At 38.0% G+C, this 19,268-nt stretch overlaps 1 protein-coding gene across 1 annotated transcript; it reads right to left on the bottom strand.

The window, feature by feature from the left end:
• Positions 1–1,332: 1,332 nt before the first annotated feature.
• On the bottom strand, positions 1,333–17,051 carry plppr3b (phospholipid phosphatase related 3b). The gene is made up of 8 exons (XM_058401173.1): positions 16,676–17,051; positions 8,756–8,859; positions 7,145–7,330; positions 6,066–6,195; positions 5,196–5,391; positions 4,958–5,015; positions 4,358–4,531; positions 1,333–3,926 (listed from the first exon to the last, which is right to left on the bottom strand). The coding sequence occupies exons 2-8, from the start codon at positions 8,834–8,836 to the stop codon at positions 2,667–2,669; spliced, it is 2,085 nt and encodes a 694-aa protein (XP_058257156.1). The 5' UTR covers positions 8,837–8,859; positions 16,676–17,051; the 3' UTR covers positions 1,333–2,666.
• Between the last annotated feature and the right edge of the window lie 2,217 nt (positions 17,052–19,268).

Below are 19,268 nucleotides of genomic sequence, written 5' to 3'. Positions count from 1 at the left end.
AGATTTTATAAATATAGTCTAGTCAGTGGGTTATTCTGTAATAAATAACTCTTTGTATTTATTGTGCTCTTAAGGCTGTGCTATTATTCATAAAATAATGAACTTTGGTTTGGTAACAGCACCACATCACATTCAATATTGATTATGTGATATTTTATGTGATGCATTTTTAAGCGGTATACACCAATCAGGCATAACATTATGACTGCCTGCCTAATATTGTGTTGGTCCCCCTTTTGTTGCCAAAACAGCCCTGACCCATTGAGGCATGGACTCCACTAGATACCTGAAGGTGTGCTATTGTATCTGGCACCAAGATATTAGCAGCAGATGATTTAAGTCCTCTAAGTTGCGAGGTGGGGCCTCCATAAATAGGACGGTGTACAGACGATGGTCTGCAGTAATGCTTAGGAAGGTAGTATGTGTTAAAGTATCATCCACATGGATGGCAAGACCCAATACATGGATGGCTGCCTCTGCCAGCTTGCCTTCTTCCCATAGTGCATCCTGTTTCCATCTGCGGCTACGCAGCCCCATACACAACAAACTGTGATGCGCTGTGTATTCTGACACCTTTCTAGAACCAGCATTAACTTCTTCAGCAGTTTGAGTAACAGTAGCTCGTCTCTTGGATCAGATCACATGGGCCAGCCTTTGCTCCCCAAGGGCATCAATGAACCTTGGCCGCACATGACCCTGTCGCCGGTTCACCACTGTTCCTTCCTTGGACCACTTTTGATAGATACTGACCACTGCAGACCAGGAACACCCCACAAGAGCTGCAGTTTTGGAGATGCTCTGATCCAGTCCTATAGCCATCAGAATTTGTCCCTTGTCAAATCCTTACACTTGTCCATTTTTCCTGCTTCTAACACATCAACTTTGCGGACAAAATGTTCACTTGCTGCCTAATATATCCCACCCACTAACAGGTGCCATGATGAGGAGATGCTCAGTGTTCACTGCACCCGTCAGTGCTTATAACGTTATGCCTAACCTATTGATGAAGTATTGTTCAGTGCTGATTATAAATAGGATGCTTTCAATTTTGCTTTCAATCTTACCGATTTTCCTTTTTTGTTCCTTGACTAACTTTGGAGTTCTGCTTACTACATTATTGTCATGGAGGATGCATCGCTAGATTTGAACAAAGAACGAACTAGATTTGTTCTTTCATTAGTTAGTCCATTCTGCACCATTCCCAGCAAAACAAAAGCTGGTCCACTCATAATCTCTTGGAATCTCATGTGTTGTTACCCATTGTGGATGTAACCTGTATGCTAGTACTCTGTGATTAGATTTATTTCACAAATCTTATTGAAAACAATAAAATATAATCTTTGAATACATAGAATTTTAATACAATCTCATGCTGATATCATAGTTTTCCAACTATGCTGAAAGGTTTGGCAATATTATCGCAATATGAAAATTATATTATATTTATATCTTCACACGTCTGCACATTAAATGTCCATTGTGCTTCATTTGCCACACGATGCAAAGACAATCACTGATCAAATTTAATTCATCACTGTGACAAGGCTGAACTTCCAACTGATACAACCACTCACGTAACATGCAGTAGTCCATCGGCAAGTGAGCACAAGCCACACGCTCTTCATTAACCGAGAAAAGTATAAACAAAATATGAAGACAATAAATGCCTTAAACAATCCCCCTCACTTATGAACACATTTTTATTACTAGAACCTATAACTGGAACCATATGCCATTCAGGCACTTCCCTGTGCTTTATTTTCAAGTGCTCAGAAAAAAAAAATGCATTCCTTTATTGAAAATAGCAAAAAAGCTATACTTTTTTCTTAAGAAGACTTATGCAGGGAAATGTAGCGCATTCAGACATGGAGCTTACCGCTCAATAACTACCAGTTACTCACCTCCAGTAATTTTTGGTGTTTTTCCCATACAGCCAGAAATGGTGGTCTCTGAACTGTGTTATAGAAAATGTATAATGTGTGCATGAATTATAGTCAAGATCTAAGCGCATGAGCTCCATATGTCAAAAGAGTTATATTTCCCATGACTGTACTACACTGAAAAATGCTAAATGCAGTAGTAGTACAAGCCAAGCATTTTTGAGTGCAGTATTTCTTTAAGCAAAAGAAGTCAAGCTCTCTCCTGCACGAGGAGAAAGTTGATCAATTTAAACTCCATTAAAATGTATCTTAGAGTGTTATTATCCCCAAGGCAATATACTCTAAGATAGTACCACATTAAAAGACATAAATAGATGAAATCCACTTGACATCATAGGCACAGACAAATGTGCTTAAAATCAAGTACCAACAGATAAAAAGGCCACAATACAAAATAGCAACCTTGCAATCAGCCTCTTTTTCATATTTCAAATCTGAGATTCTGGTAAATATTATATATAGAGTATATATCTTCTTCATTAGGTTTCGGTGCCATTCCAGTCCAGAGATATGACCAAAAATATTGTGCTCATTGTATTGGCTGAAGCAGCATTTTTTTTGGGGGGGGATATGTTTTCTCATTAAACCATGCAGGTATTTACCCTCACTAGTGAGCAAAGTCATCAAAACTAAAAAAAATGCACAAAAATGAGAACGAAAGTCTGAGTGATGCATAGTGATATGGGTCCAACCTGCATCATTTGTGCTCCTAGATGTTGTGCCTTGTCACTCTTTGAAACGTCTTCCACTCTGCAGCTTTTTGTAAAAGTTCTCCTGATGGTTCTGAGGGTTCTCCCGATCAATAAGCACCAGAGGGGTTTTGCAGCGCAGACTGCGTCCCTCCATGTTTTGATCGAGCTTGGGGAGCTGGGGAGGTTGCGGGGGCTGAGGGGTTTGAAAAGGCTTATGGGAATCTGGGTCAGCCTCACCAGTTGAAGAGCATGGCGAGCTGTTCTTGACCTGACGATATCCTCTAGAGCCCTCGCGGTTCAGGTCATTGAGTTCATACGAATCGGACATGTTCCCGTTTGAGGATCCCCTCCATTCCCAGGGATTGGCAGGGTTGGAGACCATGTGGACTACAGGGTGGTGGGAGGCATGGGCATCAACTGTGATGATCCCAGAGCCGCTGTCACGTTCAGATGGTGGGCGATAGGGGGGTGACTCAGTGCCTGTGATAGAGGAGGTGGCAGAGGAAGAGGATGCCTCAGAGGATTTGGTGCTGGATAGCAGACCCTGCTGCTTGGACATGGCAATGACCTGCATGATGCGAGGTTGGTTCGTCACCCTGAGCACACCTGGTATATTGGCCCCACTCTTCTCTGTGATAGACAGCCACTTAGCACGGGTGCTGGCACTCTTTGGAGACACTGGAGGAGGGACTGGCGGCTTGGGAGGCATCACTACCCTTGCTCCAGTGGGTGCATTGGCTGGTTTGGCAGATTGTGGTACAGTGGTGCTGTATAATGTAGATGGTGCGCTCTCTTCTTCCGTGGTGTCCTCACCTAGGTCTGAGTCCTCTTTACTGCCCTCATCACTCTGTAGACTTGCACTGCGCATCTCCAAGGACTTTTGCTTCCATTCAGAGACTAGCTGATGTGAGCGCATTGGGTCCACAGGCACAGGCACTGTTACCAGACGCCTTGTTGGCTCCTCAGGGCCTGCAGCTGTAGCACGCGGTAAAGTGTTGCTGAATGTCACCATAGTCTCCTTACCCATAGGGCTGCGGGGGGCAAGGAGCTCTACGTCTACACTGGCCCGTTTCAGGCTACCTAATGATGCCTTCTCACGCTGGATGGGGCGGTTCAAGCCATCCAAGGAAGACGGTGACGTGATCTCTTCGTTACTCTCAGAGGCATGGCCTTTATTGTAAACCGAGTCGTGCCCTCTCTGGGCAAGTGCTCGCAGGGCATCCTTTGGAGGGGGTGGGGCAGGAACAGGAATGGAATCCTGTGCTGGTTTGAAGTTAGAAACAGCATAGAATGCCTGGGAAAAAACAGAGAAGGTTCAAGTGAAGTCAATTTCTGTTTATATTCACACACCATGTAATTAACTGACTAAACATTCTTAATTGACTGCAGCTTTCATTTATCTAGTGTATTTAAACATTACATGGTACTGTACACAGAATGATTAATATTGACCACCCGGCCTCAAATTTTACTTTTGCACAGTAGATGCGAAGGGACCACAACACTCACTCATGAGAATATTTTTACATCATGCAATCTAATTCTGGACTAAGGCAAAAGATCAAGGAAAGGAAGACATGACTGACATGAAAGCCCCCGAGGACTCGCACTCTCCCATCTTAAATATTACGCCTTTGGTAAGAGGAAGACATGTACTGTGATAAGATAGAAAGCAAAGGCACAGCTTCCACATGCATATGAAAGGGCATAGAATAACAGCCTCACCAGGTAGACCGCGATGCCAGCGCCGATGCAAAAACCCACATAGACGTCAATGGGGTGGCTGCGGTACTGTGTGATCTGAGTGAGACCGGTCAGGGCAGCTGCAATGGCAAAGGCAAACACCAGGACAGGTTTCAGCAGCTTGGTGTTGTCTGAGATAGTGGAGTTGAAGTACATCTAGAGGAACAGAGAGCACAACAGATGGTCCATACCCGCGTACTCAAATTCCTATCCATCAGCCTGGTATCTTGTGATATTTATATAATGATGGGCTGGTGGCTGAAAATGGGATATGACTGGTTTATTTCTACACAATCTGCCAGAGACCTTGCAAGATGATGCAGTTATGAATAATTAAATCCATATTTTCCTTAGTTAAATACCAAAAGCTATAGATGCAAAAACACTGAACCAGTTTGTGTAAATATATTCATTTATTTGTTCCTATTTTCAAAAACCCATTTCTATTATAATCTTTGCTAATACTGTTTATCTTGCCACATCAAGAGAGGGATTAACTTGGATTTGCTTATTGGTACATATTGTTTGCTTTGCTCTTGTCACCCAACACAGACACATTCACACCGAGAGGGAGAGACTTACTGAAATATAAACAGCAGCAAAGGAAGAAAGAGTTGCATGCTGGGAAGGAAAGGTTTTCCTGCCACAAAGGAAAGCAAATGTCTAGAGTAAGGCAAAACCATTGACAGCACTTGGGGTAAGGAAAAAGAGATAAATACAGAAAGTGCATAAAAAACTAATTCCAAATCCTATTTGAATGAGACTTTTGGATAATAGTTATATTATATTCATCCTGGTCAATGTGGGATTGTGGGATTACCTGGCTGACAGAATGGCATGCTGGTCATGGCCAGAGCAGATGTCTTTAGTGATGTAGGGATTTTTGTCACAGGAGACTCCAGGGAGGGTGTAATTGGGCTTGCATACAGTCAGAAAGAAGGGTGTGTGGTAGCCAGTGGCAATTTGGATGACGTCAGTGACCAGTGCCGTGGCACAAAGACCAAACACATGCACACCTGAAAAGGAGGAAATGAAGAAACGCTTAGTCCAAATGCCAAATGATTAGTCAGAAGCAGCAATGTCTGAGACAGTGAAGACACATGAGCATTCTTTCCCAATGTATCCCAACATATCTTCAGTTTTAAATGGAACTGTTGGAAAACAATGTTTTAAGGCTAAAAACCCTTTGAGATATCAGCATTTCACAGCTCAACATCCAACCTGTGGAAACAAATCAGCCATTAGCTAGCTGAGTGAGCTAAACTAGTTAGCCAGATTTTTTTTGTATTAAACGTTAGCCATTATATCAGTGTTCTGTAGTGATTACAGACCCTGTGGTGTTAAATATGTGGCAGTGCTCGGGATGTAAAGGGCATCTTTGCTAGTTATATAGAAAGATGTACGAAACATGCACTAGCTAGCTAGCCATTTCAACCGAGCAAGCCCCTGAATCCTGCACAAGATTTGGATAGTTAGCTAGCCATTTTTATTACTATTTTAAAACTAAACTGTGAAGGGCCTCAGTATATAAAGAACCCTTTTATGAATGAGAAAAAAAGTTCTTAGCATTACGAACATTTGTTCACTACTTTTAACTCAAATGAATTATTACTACAGTAGCAGTATTTTTATAATGCTATGTATACACTTTATACCTTATTTTTAGCATATGAGACGTTTGATCACTTACCAACAAAACGCACTGTTCTGCGGAGGAAGGAGTTGAAATTACATCCACCAGCATTGATGCTTCCCTCATTCCCAGACCCTATCTTGAGTCTGGACTGCATGCAATACACAATACCCTCTCCCATCATAATCTAGACAAACAAAACACAACAGCAGGCAATCCCTCAGACAGAATGCTTTCATTAATGGCTTAACAATGATATATTTAGATAACTGACTGACAATAAAGAAAGCAAACCTTTTTTTTTTAAGCATTATCTGAGATTCCCTCAATATAAAGCTAATGGTATAGTGGTAGCATTATGGCCTGAGCTGAGGTGACTGTATGGTGTTTTTGTATAATCTCCCCAAATTTTCCCTTCAGAATTAATAAGTACATCTATTTATCTAAACATCTGAGCCATGGAGACATTTTGCTTCCTCAAACTGACTGCCGATGAAACGGATCAGGTTCACTGTAGTGTATACTGTACAGCTACAGATTTCTGCGTCACCTTCTCAAACAACTAATTTGGCCAGCATATGCCTATATACAATATACAATAATGCAGTCTGATCACAACTCTTAAAAATGAGCTGTGATCTTAAGAAAACAACTTTTGTTATCTTGACATCACAAATAATAATAATAATAATAATAATAATAATAATACATGGCTTTCCTGGACTTTCATCCAAACATGCTGTACAATTATTATTCTGAGTAAGTACTTGAATAACATATTATATAATAAATATAATATTTTTTAAAACAGTTTCAAAACAATATTAGGAAGAATTTTGCTGGTTTACTGATAAAGCACCGATCACCTGAATCTAATAGATAAAAATTATTATAAAAGTTATTTATTCTGGTCAATCTGTGGGCTACTAAAAGTAAAGTAAAAGAATACCTATAATATAAAAGAATATAAAAGTATTAAGGCAAAGAATATTTCTTTATCAGAAGTCCCTTTTACGAGACCAAGAACATTTAACTATCTAAAGAAGCATTGTCCAAAGATTAAAAACAAATAAATAAACTAGATGCTATTCATACTACAAAAGTTACTCTTGGTCATTTAAGTCCAGTTCACTTACGGAAGCAGCGGGACCAGCAAAGGCGAGACTCAGCAGCATGAGCAGGGGGATAAGTTCCTCTCCGCTCTCCACGTAGGGCATGCTGAGCGAGCGGTCATGGCAGCGAAAACCCACCTGCGCAGGCTGCAGCACATCAGTCAACTCCAGGAAGTACAAAGAGACCATAGAGGAAGCCACGATAGGCAGCTGCGAGTCACATGAGCAAAGCAATGACAATGGAATTAATAATCCATCACCAAGCAAGAAATTATGATGTTGTGTTAAAGTCAATGCTGTCTTTTTCAGTGTCTTTGTTGTTAGACACACGGATTCCCAATGCACAGCTTGATGTTGTAGATCTCACTGAAAAACCCAACTGTGTACCATCGTTTTTGGAACCCATCATGAAAATAAGCGAAAATGATCAGATGAAATGAATATTACATGAATAAATAACAAATGGGGATTTTTTTGTAGTTGTATTAAGCAGTTTATTTCCCCTAAAATGATTATTAACCTTCAAATCAATATTTCAGGAAGCCTCAGTTAGTGGGTATAACAGCACTGAGTCTCTTCCTGTGATCCCTATTCAAGTTAAAGAGATGAAGATTAAAAAACATGAAAGTTTGCTTGATTTGGTGTTAATTTTTGCAATCAGAAAATCATGAAATCCTGGAAGGATGATTCCAGATAGGAATATAACTTTATATAACTTGAGTTAACTTTAGAAGAAGAAGTTAGAATGTTTGCCCCTTGGGTTTAATTACCACCTCCTCTCAGAGATTTTATGTTCTCCCCAGGCTTCATGGATTTACTCTGGGTACTCTGGTCTGGTCCTCCTTCAATCTAGGCTGATCTCTAAGTTAATGGTTCCCTGCAATCCCATATAGATGTACAGAAATTGGATGGATGGGTGGGTGAGTGGCTGGATGGATGGATGGGTGGATGGATGGGTGGCTGGATGGATGGTTGTTTGGTTGGTTGGTTGGTTGATGGATAGGTGGGTGGCTGGGTGGTTGGGTGGGTGGATGGGTGGTTGGACGGATGGATGGGTGGATGGATGGATGTACTAAGAAAATTTCATGATGGCATCAATTTTGCAAAAGACCTGGACTTGTTGGATGATTTGGACCTAGCCCAAATCATCCAAACATTCAATCAAAAACAAATATGACCTAAGCAAATATTCAAGGTTTTCAATGATTATTTAAAAAAAATTACTCCTGATTTAAGCTACTTTATCACAGAAGGCACATCAACATCCACCTGCAACCTGTACACTGAAATCTCTTTGATATTTCCCATATGGGGATTAGGCGACAAATATATTTTACATGTTTGCAACCTAATTGTTACACCATAGAGATAAAACAGGAGATACTGAAAGGCAACAACAGAGTTTTTAGAAAATTGGGACCAATTTAAAAGTTATACAGTTTTTCAGGAAGACTGACTCTATTTTCACACATTTCCTTAAAATAGAATTCATTTTCAATAATTTCGCTGCACATGCATTTTTGGAAAACTTGTTTCTAAACTTTTTTGCTTGTTTTCATAAAGGGTGCCAATAATTATGGAGCTGATTTCATCATTAAACAGCACAAGATATTAATATTCGGTAGAAGTGCTCACCTCTACGAAATAGAAACAGGGTAATAAAGTTAAGCTGTCCTTGGGTGGTTTCTTCTTGGTGGCTTCTCGTGCAGGCATCATTATGGATTCTCTCGAACGCTGAACTGAAGGAAAAAAAAAAAAGGATTCGATGTTTCATTTTCTTCAAGCTATTTTCCACTGCTTTCATCTTACAGACTCGCAGCAACTAAAATCCTTCTGACAGAAATGGAGTTAGTTCTCCGTTTCAAAAGGCAACGTCGTGTGGTTAATCTCTTACAAACAGGGGAAAAAAAGTAATAAGAGCAGAAGGTATGTTTCCAATCGAAATAATCCTCCTCCATGCAATGTGGAAATATGATGAGAATGAAAGCAGGAGATCTGTCCTGTTTGCAATCATGGAAACAGAAATGAATAAATTCCATGCCACAGTTTCTTAAAGGAGGGTGAAAAGAAAATCTATCTGCGTGTTTGAAAAGTTCTCTGTGCTTTATCCTTGACCAGAGTTTCTCAAAAGTTTTTCCTACTCTTAACTCATCAACAAGTTGGGAGAAAGGAAAACACCAAAATGTTCACGTGATTAGTATTCCAGGACCTGGATTGACCAGTAATGCCCAAATGATAACATCAACCAATTTTTTTTTTATATCATGATTAATGTGAACACAGCTGACCAAACCCAACCCAGTTATGAAAGCTTCTAGGTATATTATTTGCAGCCTGGATATAAACAAATTATCATTATCTACCATTAAGTAGATCATTACATCTCTTCCATAAAGACAAACTGCCTGCACATTCCTATTTAGATCATGTGCACTGACTGGACACTTTATTAGGAACACCTGTCTAATCAGCCAATCGTGTGGCAGCAGTGCAATGTATAAAATCCATGCAGATTAGTCAAAGGAGAACACCCAGGCTGGTCATGTGCATGCATCGCTTCATAGCTACAATTTACCATCTTCTCATGGTCAATTCCAGCACCATAAGAAAGCAAAAACTGGTCTCATGAACATGGGAATGAATTCAATGTCCTTCAGTAGCCTTGTTTGAGCGGGAGATTCACAGCATGAAAAATGCGCCTGAAAAAATCTGCATGTCAACATGGACCAGAATCTCAAAAGAATATTTCCAACATCATGTGGAATCCATGCTATGAAGAGTTTAGAGTAACTACCTGGTGTTAGTGTAGTGTTCCTAATAAAGTGCTCTTAAGCCATCAGTTCTAAAGACATGACAAACGGTTCATCCCTTAAGACATGTACTGAATTAACATAATACAAAACATCAGCATTAATAATAATAAAGGAAAAATAAATGTTACAGACTGAGACATTTCCCGGCCAAAGTGCTAGGGGGCGCTGGCAGGTTTATCGCTGTTCATTGTGAATGTCATGTGATTATGTCTTGCATGTCTTCACCTGCACTTTAATTTGGTTTGGTATTTATACCCTTCTTCTTGTGTCAGTTCTTTGATCGAGTCATTGTTCACAACTTGTTCACAATGTCTGCCGTTGTGTACTGTCGTGCTTAGTTTTCTGTTCGTTTATTTAGGATTGTGCTAATTCCTGTGACATGTCTGTGTTTCCAGGAATTTTTATTTTTTCATGTCTTTGTTAATAAACCAAGGATTGGTTTGATCCTGCGTATGGGTCTGGTTGACTATGTTCTCTGAACCTGTGACAATATGACAGATAAAACACGGCTTCCTGGAGTTGCGATCTGTCAAACTGTAGACACAGGATAATTAGAGGATTAATTGACATATCCTAGTTAGGACATTTCGACAGTTCTAATTTCTTCATAATTCACTCAGGAACAATTCAGCCATTTTCCAAACTATATATTTTTTTTGCTTGCATGGATTTTCTCTTTGAAATAAATTCTGGAAGTGTTGTGTTTTGCATTTCTAGTCAGGTCTATAAGTCAGGACATCATTCCGTTGGTGTACACATTGTGTCTTCATGACAGTGGCACAAAATGCAATGTAATGTTGCTTTGGAAAGCACAATAGTGTGAACAGAACAAGTTCATAATTACACGGGACATCATGAAACAATAAAATACCCTGAAAGTCTCTAAAAATACAGGTGGATTGTGTTTATAAGCTAAGTGATGCCGAATAGTTAGTCCTAAAAAGCAGCATACCTCTCTATAGCAGAATACTGATCATGGTATGGTTGAATTCTTGAATCTGATTGGTCAGAAGTTGTTCGGTATAACTACATGAAACAGATCATAGTTCTATTGTAAAATTAATGCCAGGTCATTTTAATGTTATATTAATGTGCATTTGAATACATTATTGTTTTTTTAGTTGTTGTTCTTTCAGCTGCTCCCTGTTCGGACGGATCATTTAGTCCGTATGTATTTATTTGGCACAGGTTTTATGCCTGATACCCCTCCTGACTCAACCCTCACATTTTATCTGGGGTTGGGACTATATATAGATAGATAGATAAACAGAGACAGACAGACAGACAGATAGATAGATAGAGAGAGAGACAGACAGACACAGCAGATAGAGAGAGAGAGAGATGTGGGTACTATAATGTAAATGAGAACAGGAATTAACTTGTCTCTACAACATTCAATCTTATTATTCAACTGTTAGTTCTGGTCTACTAATTTGATTGGACGAGCAGCGTCCCTATATTTCTAATAACCTCACTGGGACCCATCACTGCGTGTAAAACTGCGCTCGTCTGCATGTAAAAATTCCATTTCTTACTGCAAAACTGTTCATTATGGAGTAATCTGTGCTTACCGTATCTTTATCATCACAAATGTCCAATATGATTATGATGGGGTGAATAAACAAATGATGATTCAGATGAATCAAATTGAGTTAATGTTAGCAATAAAATGTGTGAAGATGTTACGGTTTACGCCGGTTACAAAAACGTTCAGATTCATGTTGTAACGCTGATGTGTGTCATTGTTCAATGCCAAACATCACTGTGAACGTGTAAGGGATTATGAATAGAACAATCTAATCAAATCTAATATTGAACATATTTTACTGCATTTGACATGTTGACTCGTGTAGATAATTTATACATCATTATACATTATAATTGTGCATTAACGCTCAAATCGACCCGCTTTATATTTTTGCTAAAAGTCTATTGCATTTCTTTTACATCATTTTTGAGAGCTGTATTTCATAACCAGTGACTGCAATAATCTTTTGTTTCTTGGTTATTTGATAAATCAGTTCAAAATAATAAACATTAATTGTTCCATTTAAAATTTCTAGATTTATGCCATCTAGGTATTTATTATTATAGTACATTTTGTTTACAACTTTATCACAAAAATAAATGTACATTCACTGTTAAATGTGATCTATTAATTGGAATCACAAACGTTATCTATATGTGTAAAAGATTTTATGTATTTTTTTATTTCAATTACATTACACAAAGGTTTATATTATATATATATATATATATATATATATATATATATATATATATATATAAACAAACCTTTGTGTTATGTAATTATATATATATATATATATATATATATATATATATATATATATAGAGAGAGAGAGAGAGAGAGAGAGAGAGAGAGAGAGAGAGAGAGAGAGAGAGATAGATAGATAGATAGATAGATAGATAGATAGTTGGGGGGGCTGAAAAGAGGATGTGCAGAAGATAATTTCAGTTATAGATATTACAGTTATCTTTTATAGAACTGTTTAAATTAATGCATTTGGATGTCGGAGGGCAGCCGAGTGTTGAATCTGCCTTGGGGGAAAAGCTGATACAGAATCTAGCAGCTCTCCCTGCTGTGAAGGAGGTGGGAAAAGTCATCCACAAATATGCAGTAGTGTAGTGTCATGTACTGTTACACAAGGCAGAGATACAGTGTATAGTGACATTTAACATGTACGCTGCTCCTCTTTAGGAAATGATTACATTTCATTTGTCCGCCATTTTAAATTCATATTCGCAATAATTCTGTACAAAACCTACATTCCATTAATGAATGGAAGTAATTTCACAAGTCCATATGTGTTGTATAATTAATCTCCTTACTGCCGTGATATCTTTCTCTTATTCAGTGGAGTCATTTGGGTGTAAAAAGCAATCCAGCTCAGCATTATTGGATTCTTCTCCCGTTTGTATTGTCAGTCCAGACTATCCCAAGTTTTAACCTAAATATTGCTACTGGATCCATCAAACTGATAGTGATCGTAAAGAGATCGTATTCTTTGAGGAATGTTTGTTTACCCTTAAAACCGGGAGTTTGAATTGCTTTTCATTCATTATAATAACTGCAATTACAGCACGAGTGAGAGGTTAAAGTTGGATAAAGGATAAAGTTTCCAGCTTTATCTTTTGAAGAGCTGAGATCCTAGATCCTAGGTATTTTCCCAGCCTAGATATCTATCAGTATTTATATAGTTTCTGGAAAGTGCTTTTTCCTTTTTTTCTAGCCTCTCCAAAAAAATTCACCCCAGATGAGTCTTCAGTCCATTGCAGGACACCATGGACACACACATTTCGCACATCAACTAATCAGCCTAGTGACATGTTTCAGTATAGCAGGAGGAAACACAACTGGACATATCTGGAGAACATGTGAAACTCCGTACATACAGGAACTTGAGGATCAGGATTAAACTAAGGAGCCTGGAGCTGTGATGCAGCAATGCTCCCCACTGTGCCTCCATATTCCTTGTACAAGATGCAAAAATTGCATAATGTAACGCAAAGGTTCCAGGAAAAAATGATTTCATTCAGAGTTTCTTGTCCATGCAATGTGCTTTTACAGCTTTAGGAGATGAAACCAGTGGATATTTGAAATGGCTGAAGTTGTAATTGCTATAATCATCAGCCATTTTGAATAGCAACTCAGCTTCAGATGCATTTTCCTTGCACAGTTTCTGTGGAAACTACACTTCAACACCACAGTTACTCCTTTAGTTATTTCCAGTTATTTCCTTCATACGATGAAATATAGTGAAAGCAAAGAGAAATACTTTGATTTTTCTACAGAGGTAGGTTATATGAAATGTCATTAAATTCCTGCATCCTCATTAAAATAAAATCGGTCTTATTAAAAATTTCTACTGCAGATTTATTTCGCTCCTGTGATACGATCATATGTTTGTCGCCCTTTTGGACGCAGCAATCATATCCAGATCCAAACAATTTGAGGTAATATCTGATTTCTAATCTGCATTTATATTAATTTAGTCTACGGTTATTTACTATCTTTTTCTCAGTTTGTAGATATGTTTTCATGATGGCAGATTTTTCTTTTATGAACCATTTCTCAAATAGAGCAGGATCAACTGTTCTCTGAAGGTTTCGATGGAAAGCCATCACCACCTGGGGCTTGTTTTCAATCTGTGGGTATACGTCACTCTTCACTTTACTGGTCTTCATCTCATTTCAATAGAGGATGAATCTTTTGCGCCAACACCATTTTTCGAAGCTACTACGACTGCATTTTCTGAAATTTGAAAGGAATATATGCTGTATATGTTAATGTTTCATATTTCAAGTTGTGTACAAAGGGCTCAAATTTTATAGAGTTTATTTAAAGCAAATAATTGAGTAATAATTTTACGTAATTGTTTTACTCCTTTGCCAACAATTTAAATTTTTTCACCAACCTTTTTACTCAACTTTTTCTCTCGAATTAGAATTTCCTGTGGAATAAAAATTACTGACTGTACTTTCTTTAACTGGAGACTCCTTCCAAATAATAAATACACATCTCCTCATAGAGAGATTCATCATAACAAAGTTTAATTTTTTTTTTTTGATTAATAACATATTAATCAAAATAGCATACTATTAAACTTGACTTGTTAGTTCTAATATTAGAAAACGTCTTAACACTCTGACCTGATTAAATACAGAAACAGCTCTATAGTATTTTAATATTTCGATAAACGTTCCTCTGTCCTGTTTCGTGTTTATGTAGCCTATTACATTCAAACTGCTAATTGGTTTAGCTGTATTAATTGGACTTGTATGGCTCTACATAACTGATGTATGGCTGGTCTTTTAACCAAACAGTCTTCATATCTGAACATTCATCTTTATTAAAAAATTACTTTATTTATCAGCATACTTGAGGTCTAGATTAAACTCTTCATGTCCAGTGACCAGTCAAACACACTAACAACAATGCTCAATGTGATACAATATAACATGGTTAAAGGGGGTTGAGATTTATGCCGATATATCAAAATAAAAATAAAACTGGTAGTTCCTGGACACAACTATAAGAACCGAGGCTCTAATACATTAATATTTCTCCTGGATCTAGATTACAAATATTTTCATTTATCCACCTTTATTATTTTGATTTTTTTGCTCTGCGATTTGCAATTCCAATTTGTAAGCTCTTTCTTTCTCTGTGTTTTTTAATTGTAGTCTATTACACTTTGTGCATTTTGGTCAGTCATACATTGTTATGTATGAGCACAGTAAATTCTGTTCATTTTTTTCTTGCCCTTGTTCTCTTCATCACCATCTTCATCAGCTGATTGCAAACCTAACCCTTTCACTATGATTTAAAATCTTTCCCTCCTCTTCCTGAAATCTTCAAGTTTTTTAATTTACTCTAACACCACTAATGTTTGTTTGTTAAAATTGGAGTTTTATTCTTCGGCTGTCGATGCCTAGCCAGCCATCTTGCTCTAATCCTCATGTACTCACCATTCAAGTGAATTCTAGTGCATTTTGTCTGCAGTAATTAGAGTACCTGTTCTTGCATGAAGACAAGCTGTATTATCTTAAAGAAGCACATATGTCTTCCAGCCAGTGAAGCAGTCATGAGGGCTCTTCAAGTCAGTGTGTGTGCGTGCGTTTGTGTGTGATTGTGCTAGGCATCGGACTCCTCGTTACACAGATTGACATTTGTGAAAACTGAAGGGCTTCCAATACAGAGCAATTTCAGTGAAACCTGTATGTTTATAGGCGGACTGCACTTTTTTCAACCTGGTTTGCAAATGTGGTCTTCCAAATCAGTGTTATATAGCCTTCTGTTCACAAATCTTCCTGCATAATGATCCAGTGCATGTAGGCATTTGATATGAATTCATAAATTGCTTTTATAAATAGATTTATATTTATATCTATCTGTATATAGATAGATAGATAGATAGATAGATAGATAGATAGATAGATAGATAGAGTACATACAATACATACATACATACACACATATACATTATATATGTATACACACATACACACACACACACACATACATATACATACATATACATATATATATATATATATATATATATATATATATATATATATACACATATATATATATACACATATATATATATATATATATATATATATATATATATAGACATAGATATACACACACACACACACACACACACACATATATATATATATATATATATATATATATATATATATATATACATATATATATATATATATATATATATATATATAGGCATCTGTACAGGCATCTTTGTACAGGCATCTCATCTGTGTGTGCGTGTGTGTGTGTGTGTATTAGAAGTATACATATTACTCATAGAGAACATGTCTAGATAGATAAGACTTGACAGTGGATTAATGATCATGTTGTTTGAAGATCTGACCATGACAGTCCATCACAGATTTGATAAAGTGAGGAAATCTGCATTCCGCTGCATGGACACTTGACTGATGTGCAGTTTATCAATAACACGCTGATTGCCGGCACTTAAGACGATCACACACACACACACACACACACTGCAATGTACACTAATGGCACCATAAGGAGTAATTAACTGTGTGTGAAATTGAAAAATAAGCATGCTTTCAGGACAGCAGTGACAGAGATGTTGTTGAAAACTACAATTTGCGCCCTTCATCACTGCGACAACACAACATGAGCGTTTAACTAACAGCAACCCGCATTATTACTCACCGGATAAACCCCAAGCAGCTCCTCGGTGCTGGTGGAGGTGTATTTTCCCCTCAAGTCTTTAAATCAATCAGCTGTTTCTGCTACAGTGGGTTACACACTGCAGTTTGTATTCGTCTTTCTGCTCACGTTTCCACACGGACATGCAGTGCAATGCTGCGGCTCCAGAACCGACTGAGATGATTTCATTTATTTCTTCTTCTTATTTTTTTTTATTTATTCTTAAATTGATCAATATAGTTAGTTCCCCCATATGAAAGTCTAATACTGTTTCCCCAAGACATAAGCACTAGAAATACGGGTGAGTGTCGTATGGACAAGGCAGTGATGTGTGTGAGGTGATGTGTGATTTAAACACACACACACACACACAGCCTCCATCCCTCCCTCCACAGAAGAACTCACGACACCGAACTGACACCTTCAGTGCTGGATTAACTCTTACACTGTCCATTTATCTGGGTTCATTTAGACTCTACGGGCACTTTACTGGTGATTATACACTGAGGTCGACCCAGAGTTTATTAGGATTGGTCATTTATAGGGTGATCATTTAGCTATCTAAAATGGAGGTTATAAACAAGAGGAACCCCATCAGGAGGCTGCAGTTCGCAGCGCGCATTGATACAAATAGTTAAACGCGGAAGAAGGAGCCTCATCACCACTTCGGGGAAAGAGAGTTGAAACAACATTGAAGTCAGTAAATACAGGATATTAAATTATTACTTATGAAGTTGAATTTAAGTGTAGGGTTAGAATGCACTCTATACGAGTTGCTTTATTTCCATAAAGCCTTCTAACACTCGGTAATAGTTCCCACTTGGACAAATGTTGACTGGACACTTAAAGTGTCTTCTAACTCCACCCCCTGAATCCTCCTCAGAGTGGACGAACAAATTTAAGACTAGCCAGATAAACAAAAGTTTTCTTTAAAATCACCAGCTGCATCAGATGTCATAAAATCAGCCATTTTATTGTGATGATGTATGCAGTGAAGATCACTGAATGGATGGATGGATGGATGGATGGATGAATCAATCAATCAATCTGCATCAAACTAAAGAAAGACAAGAGTTGTTACTAAAACAAGAGATTTATAAAGCTCCTGTCAACCTGCTTTCATAATTAGTTTCTTACGGTTAACTATAGTTGGTTAAAGCTCTAGCTAAAGCTACACAAAGGACCATTTTTATTTGTTTGTTTGTTTTCCCAGTTAATTTTTTTTTTAAATCTGCCATTTCCTGCTGGCCAGGTTGATTTGGGTGAGATATTTGATATAAAAGTGGTATCTAATCTACCAACAAACTAATCAGCATTAGCTGTCTTTTTACCTCATATCCTCCTATTATACCAATCACATATAAAACAGACTTTGTGACTGGGTGTGAACAAACCATCTGCATCTGGTTTAAATATATGGCGTTTTATTTCGTACATTCGTTCTGTGTAGTAGTTTATGTGTGGTAATAGTGAGTGGCTGTTTTGGGGGCATGTTGGCTTAGTGGTTAGCATGTGTGCCTCACACCTCCGGGACTGGGGATTCAATTACCACCTTTGCCCCATGTGTGTGGAGTCTGTATGTTCTCCCTGTGATTTGGATGTTTCCTTTGGTTACTCTAGTTTCCTCCACCAGTCCAAGTGGGGAAGGGTGACTGGTATCTCTAAATTGTCTGTAGTGTGTGAATGGGTGTGCGGTTGTGTCTTGTGATGGGTTAACACCCTGTCCATGATGTCCCCTGAGATAGACTGTGACTCAGAGTAAGATAAGCTAAACAGAAACTGGATGAAAGGATTGCAAAATAAAAGAGGGGCGTTTGAATGAGCGAAATAACCGTGATCTACTGTACACGGTTACTGTGCTGTAAAGTAAGATGTGTTTTTGTGGCTCATGCTCATTATTTAAAACGCCAAGACTCCAGTGTCTTGTTTCAATGCATTATTCATGTTTATATGAATTATATATACTTTCAGTGTTTATTCATATTAATATAAATATATCACTGAACAAAATGAGAAATTTCATCTGAACAATATCAGAAATCATAATCCTATGGGATTCATAAGTCACCTGTGACTGTGTGATAGGCAGCTAAATGAAGAGGAGATAAAGCTTCCAGCTGGATGTATCAGTAGAGTGTACACACATCACACATCTTGTGTTGACTTTTGTGAGTGCTGTGCAGCTATAAATATGCAGAAAATAGGCTGCACCAATCCACCACTGTTCATGACTCATAACTTGGGTATAAACAGAAGTACTGCCAAGTATAAGCTGTGCACTGTTTTTCCTACATGCTGTCCCAGCACTTGCTCTGATGACAAGTTGTTTACTTCGCTGGGAATACACCACTGTCAATCAGCATGCGATCGGACACACCTACACTGTTCAGATAAAACAAAATAATTAAAATAAGACTGTTGGGATACATATTTCTTGAATTTGCAGCATTTTACCAATGCTTATCACAAAGATTTGGAACAGTGTTGTCAGCTCTCTGAAGAGTGTTAAGATGGCTTGCACCGACCAGGCATAACATTATGACCACGTGCCTAATATTGTGTTGGTTCATCTTTTACTACCGGAACAGCCCTGACC

The sequence above is a fragment of the Hemibagrus wyckioides genome, linkage group LG10 (genome assembly GCF_019097595.1).
Source record: "Hemibagrus wyckioides isolate EC202008001 linkage group LG10, SWU_Hwy_1.0, whole genome shotgun sequence".
Lineage (NCBI taxonomy): Eukaryota > Metazoa > Chordata > Actinopteri > Siluriformes > Bagridae > Hemibagrus > Hemibagrus wyckioides.
This window is presented reverse-complemented; position numbering and strand designations above follow the sequence as displayed.

Coding starts and splice junctions, on each gene's coding strand:
- plppr3b (XM_058401173.1), bottom strand. CDS start 8,836: ATGATGCCTGCACGAGAAGCCACCAAGAAGAAACCACCCAAGGACAGC. Junction 6,196..7,144: donor TTGCTGGTCCCGCTGCTTCC/GTAAGTGAACTG, acceptor TTGTTTGTCTAG/ATTATGATGGGAGAGGGTAT. Junction 5,016..5,195: donor CATGCCATTCTGTCAGCCAG/GTAATCCCACAA, acceptor CCTTTGTGGCAG/GAAAACCTTTCCTTCCCAGC.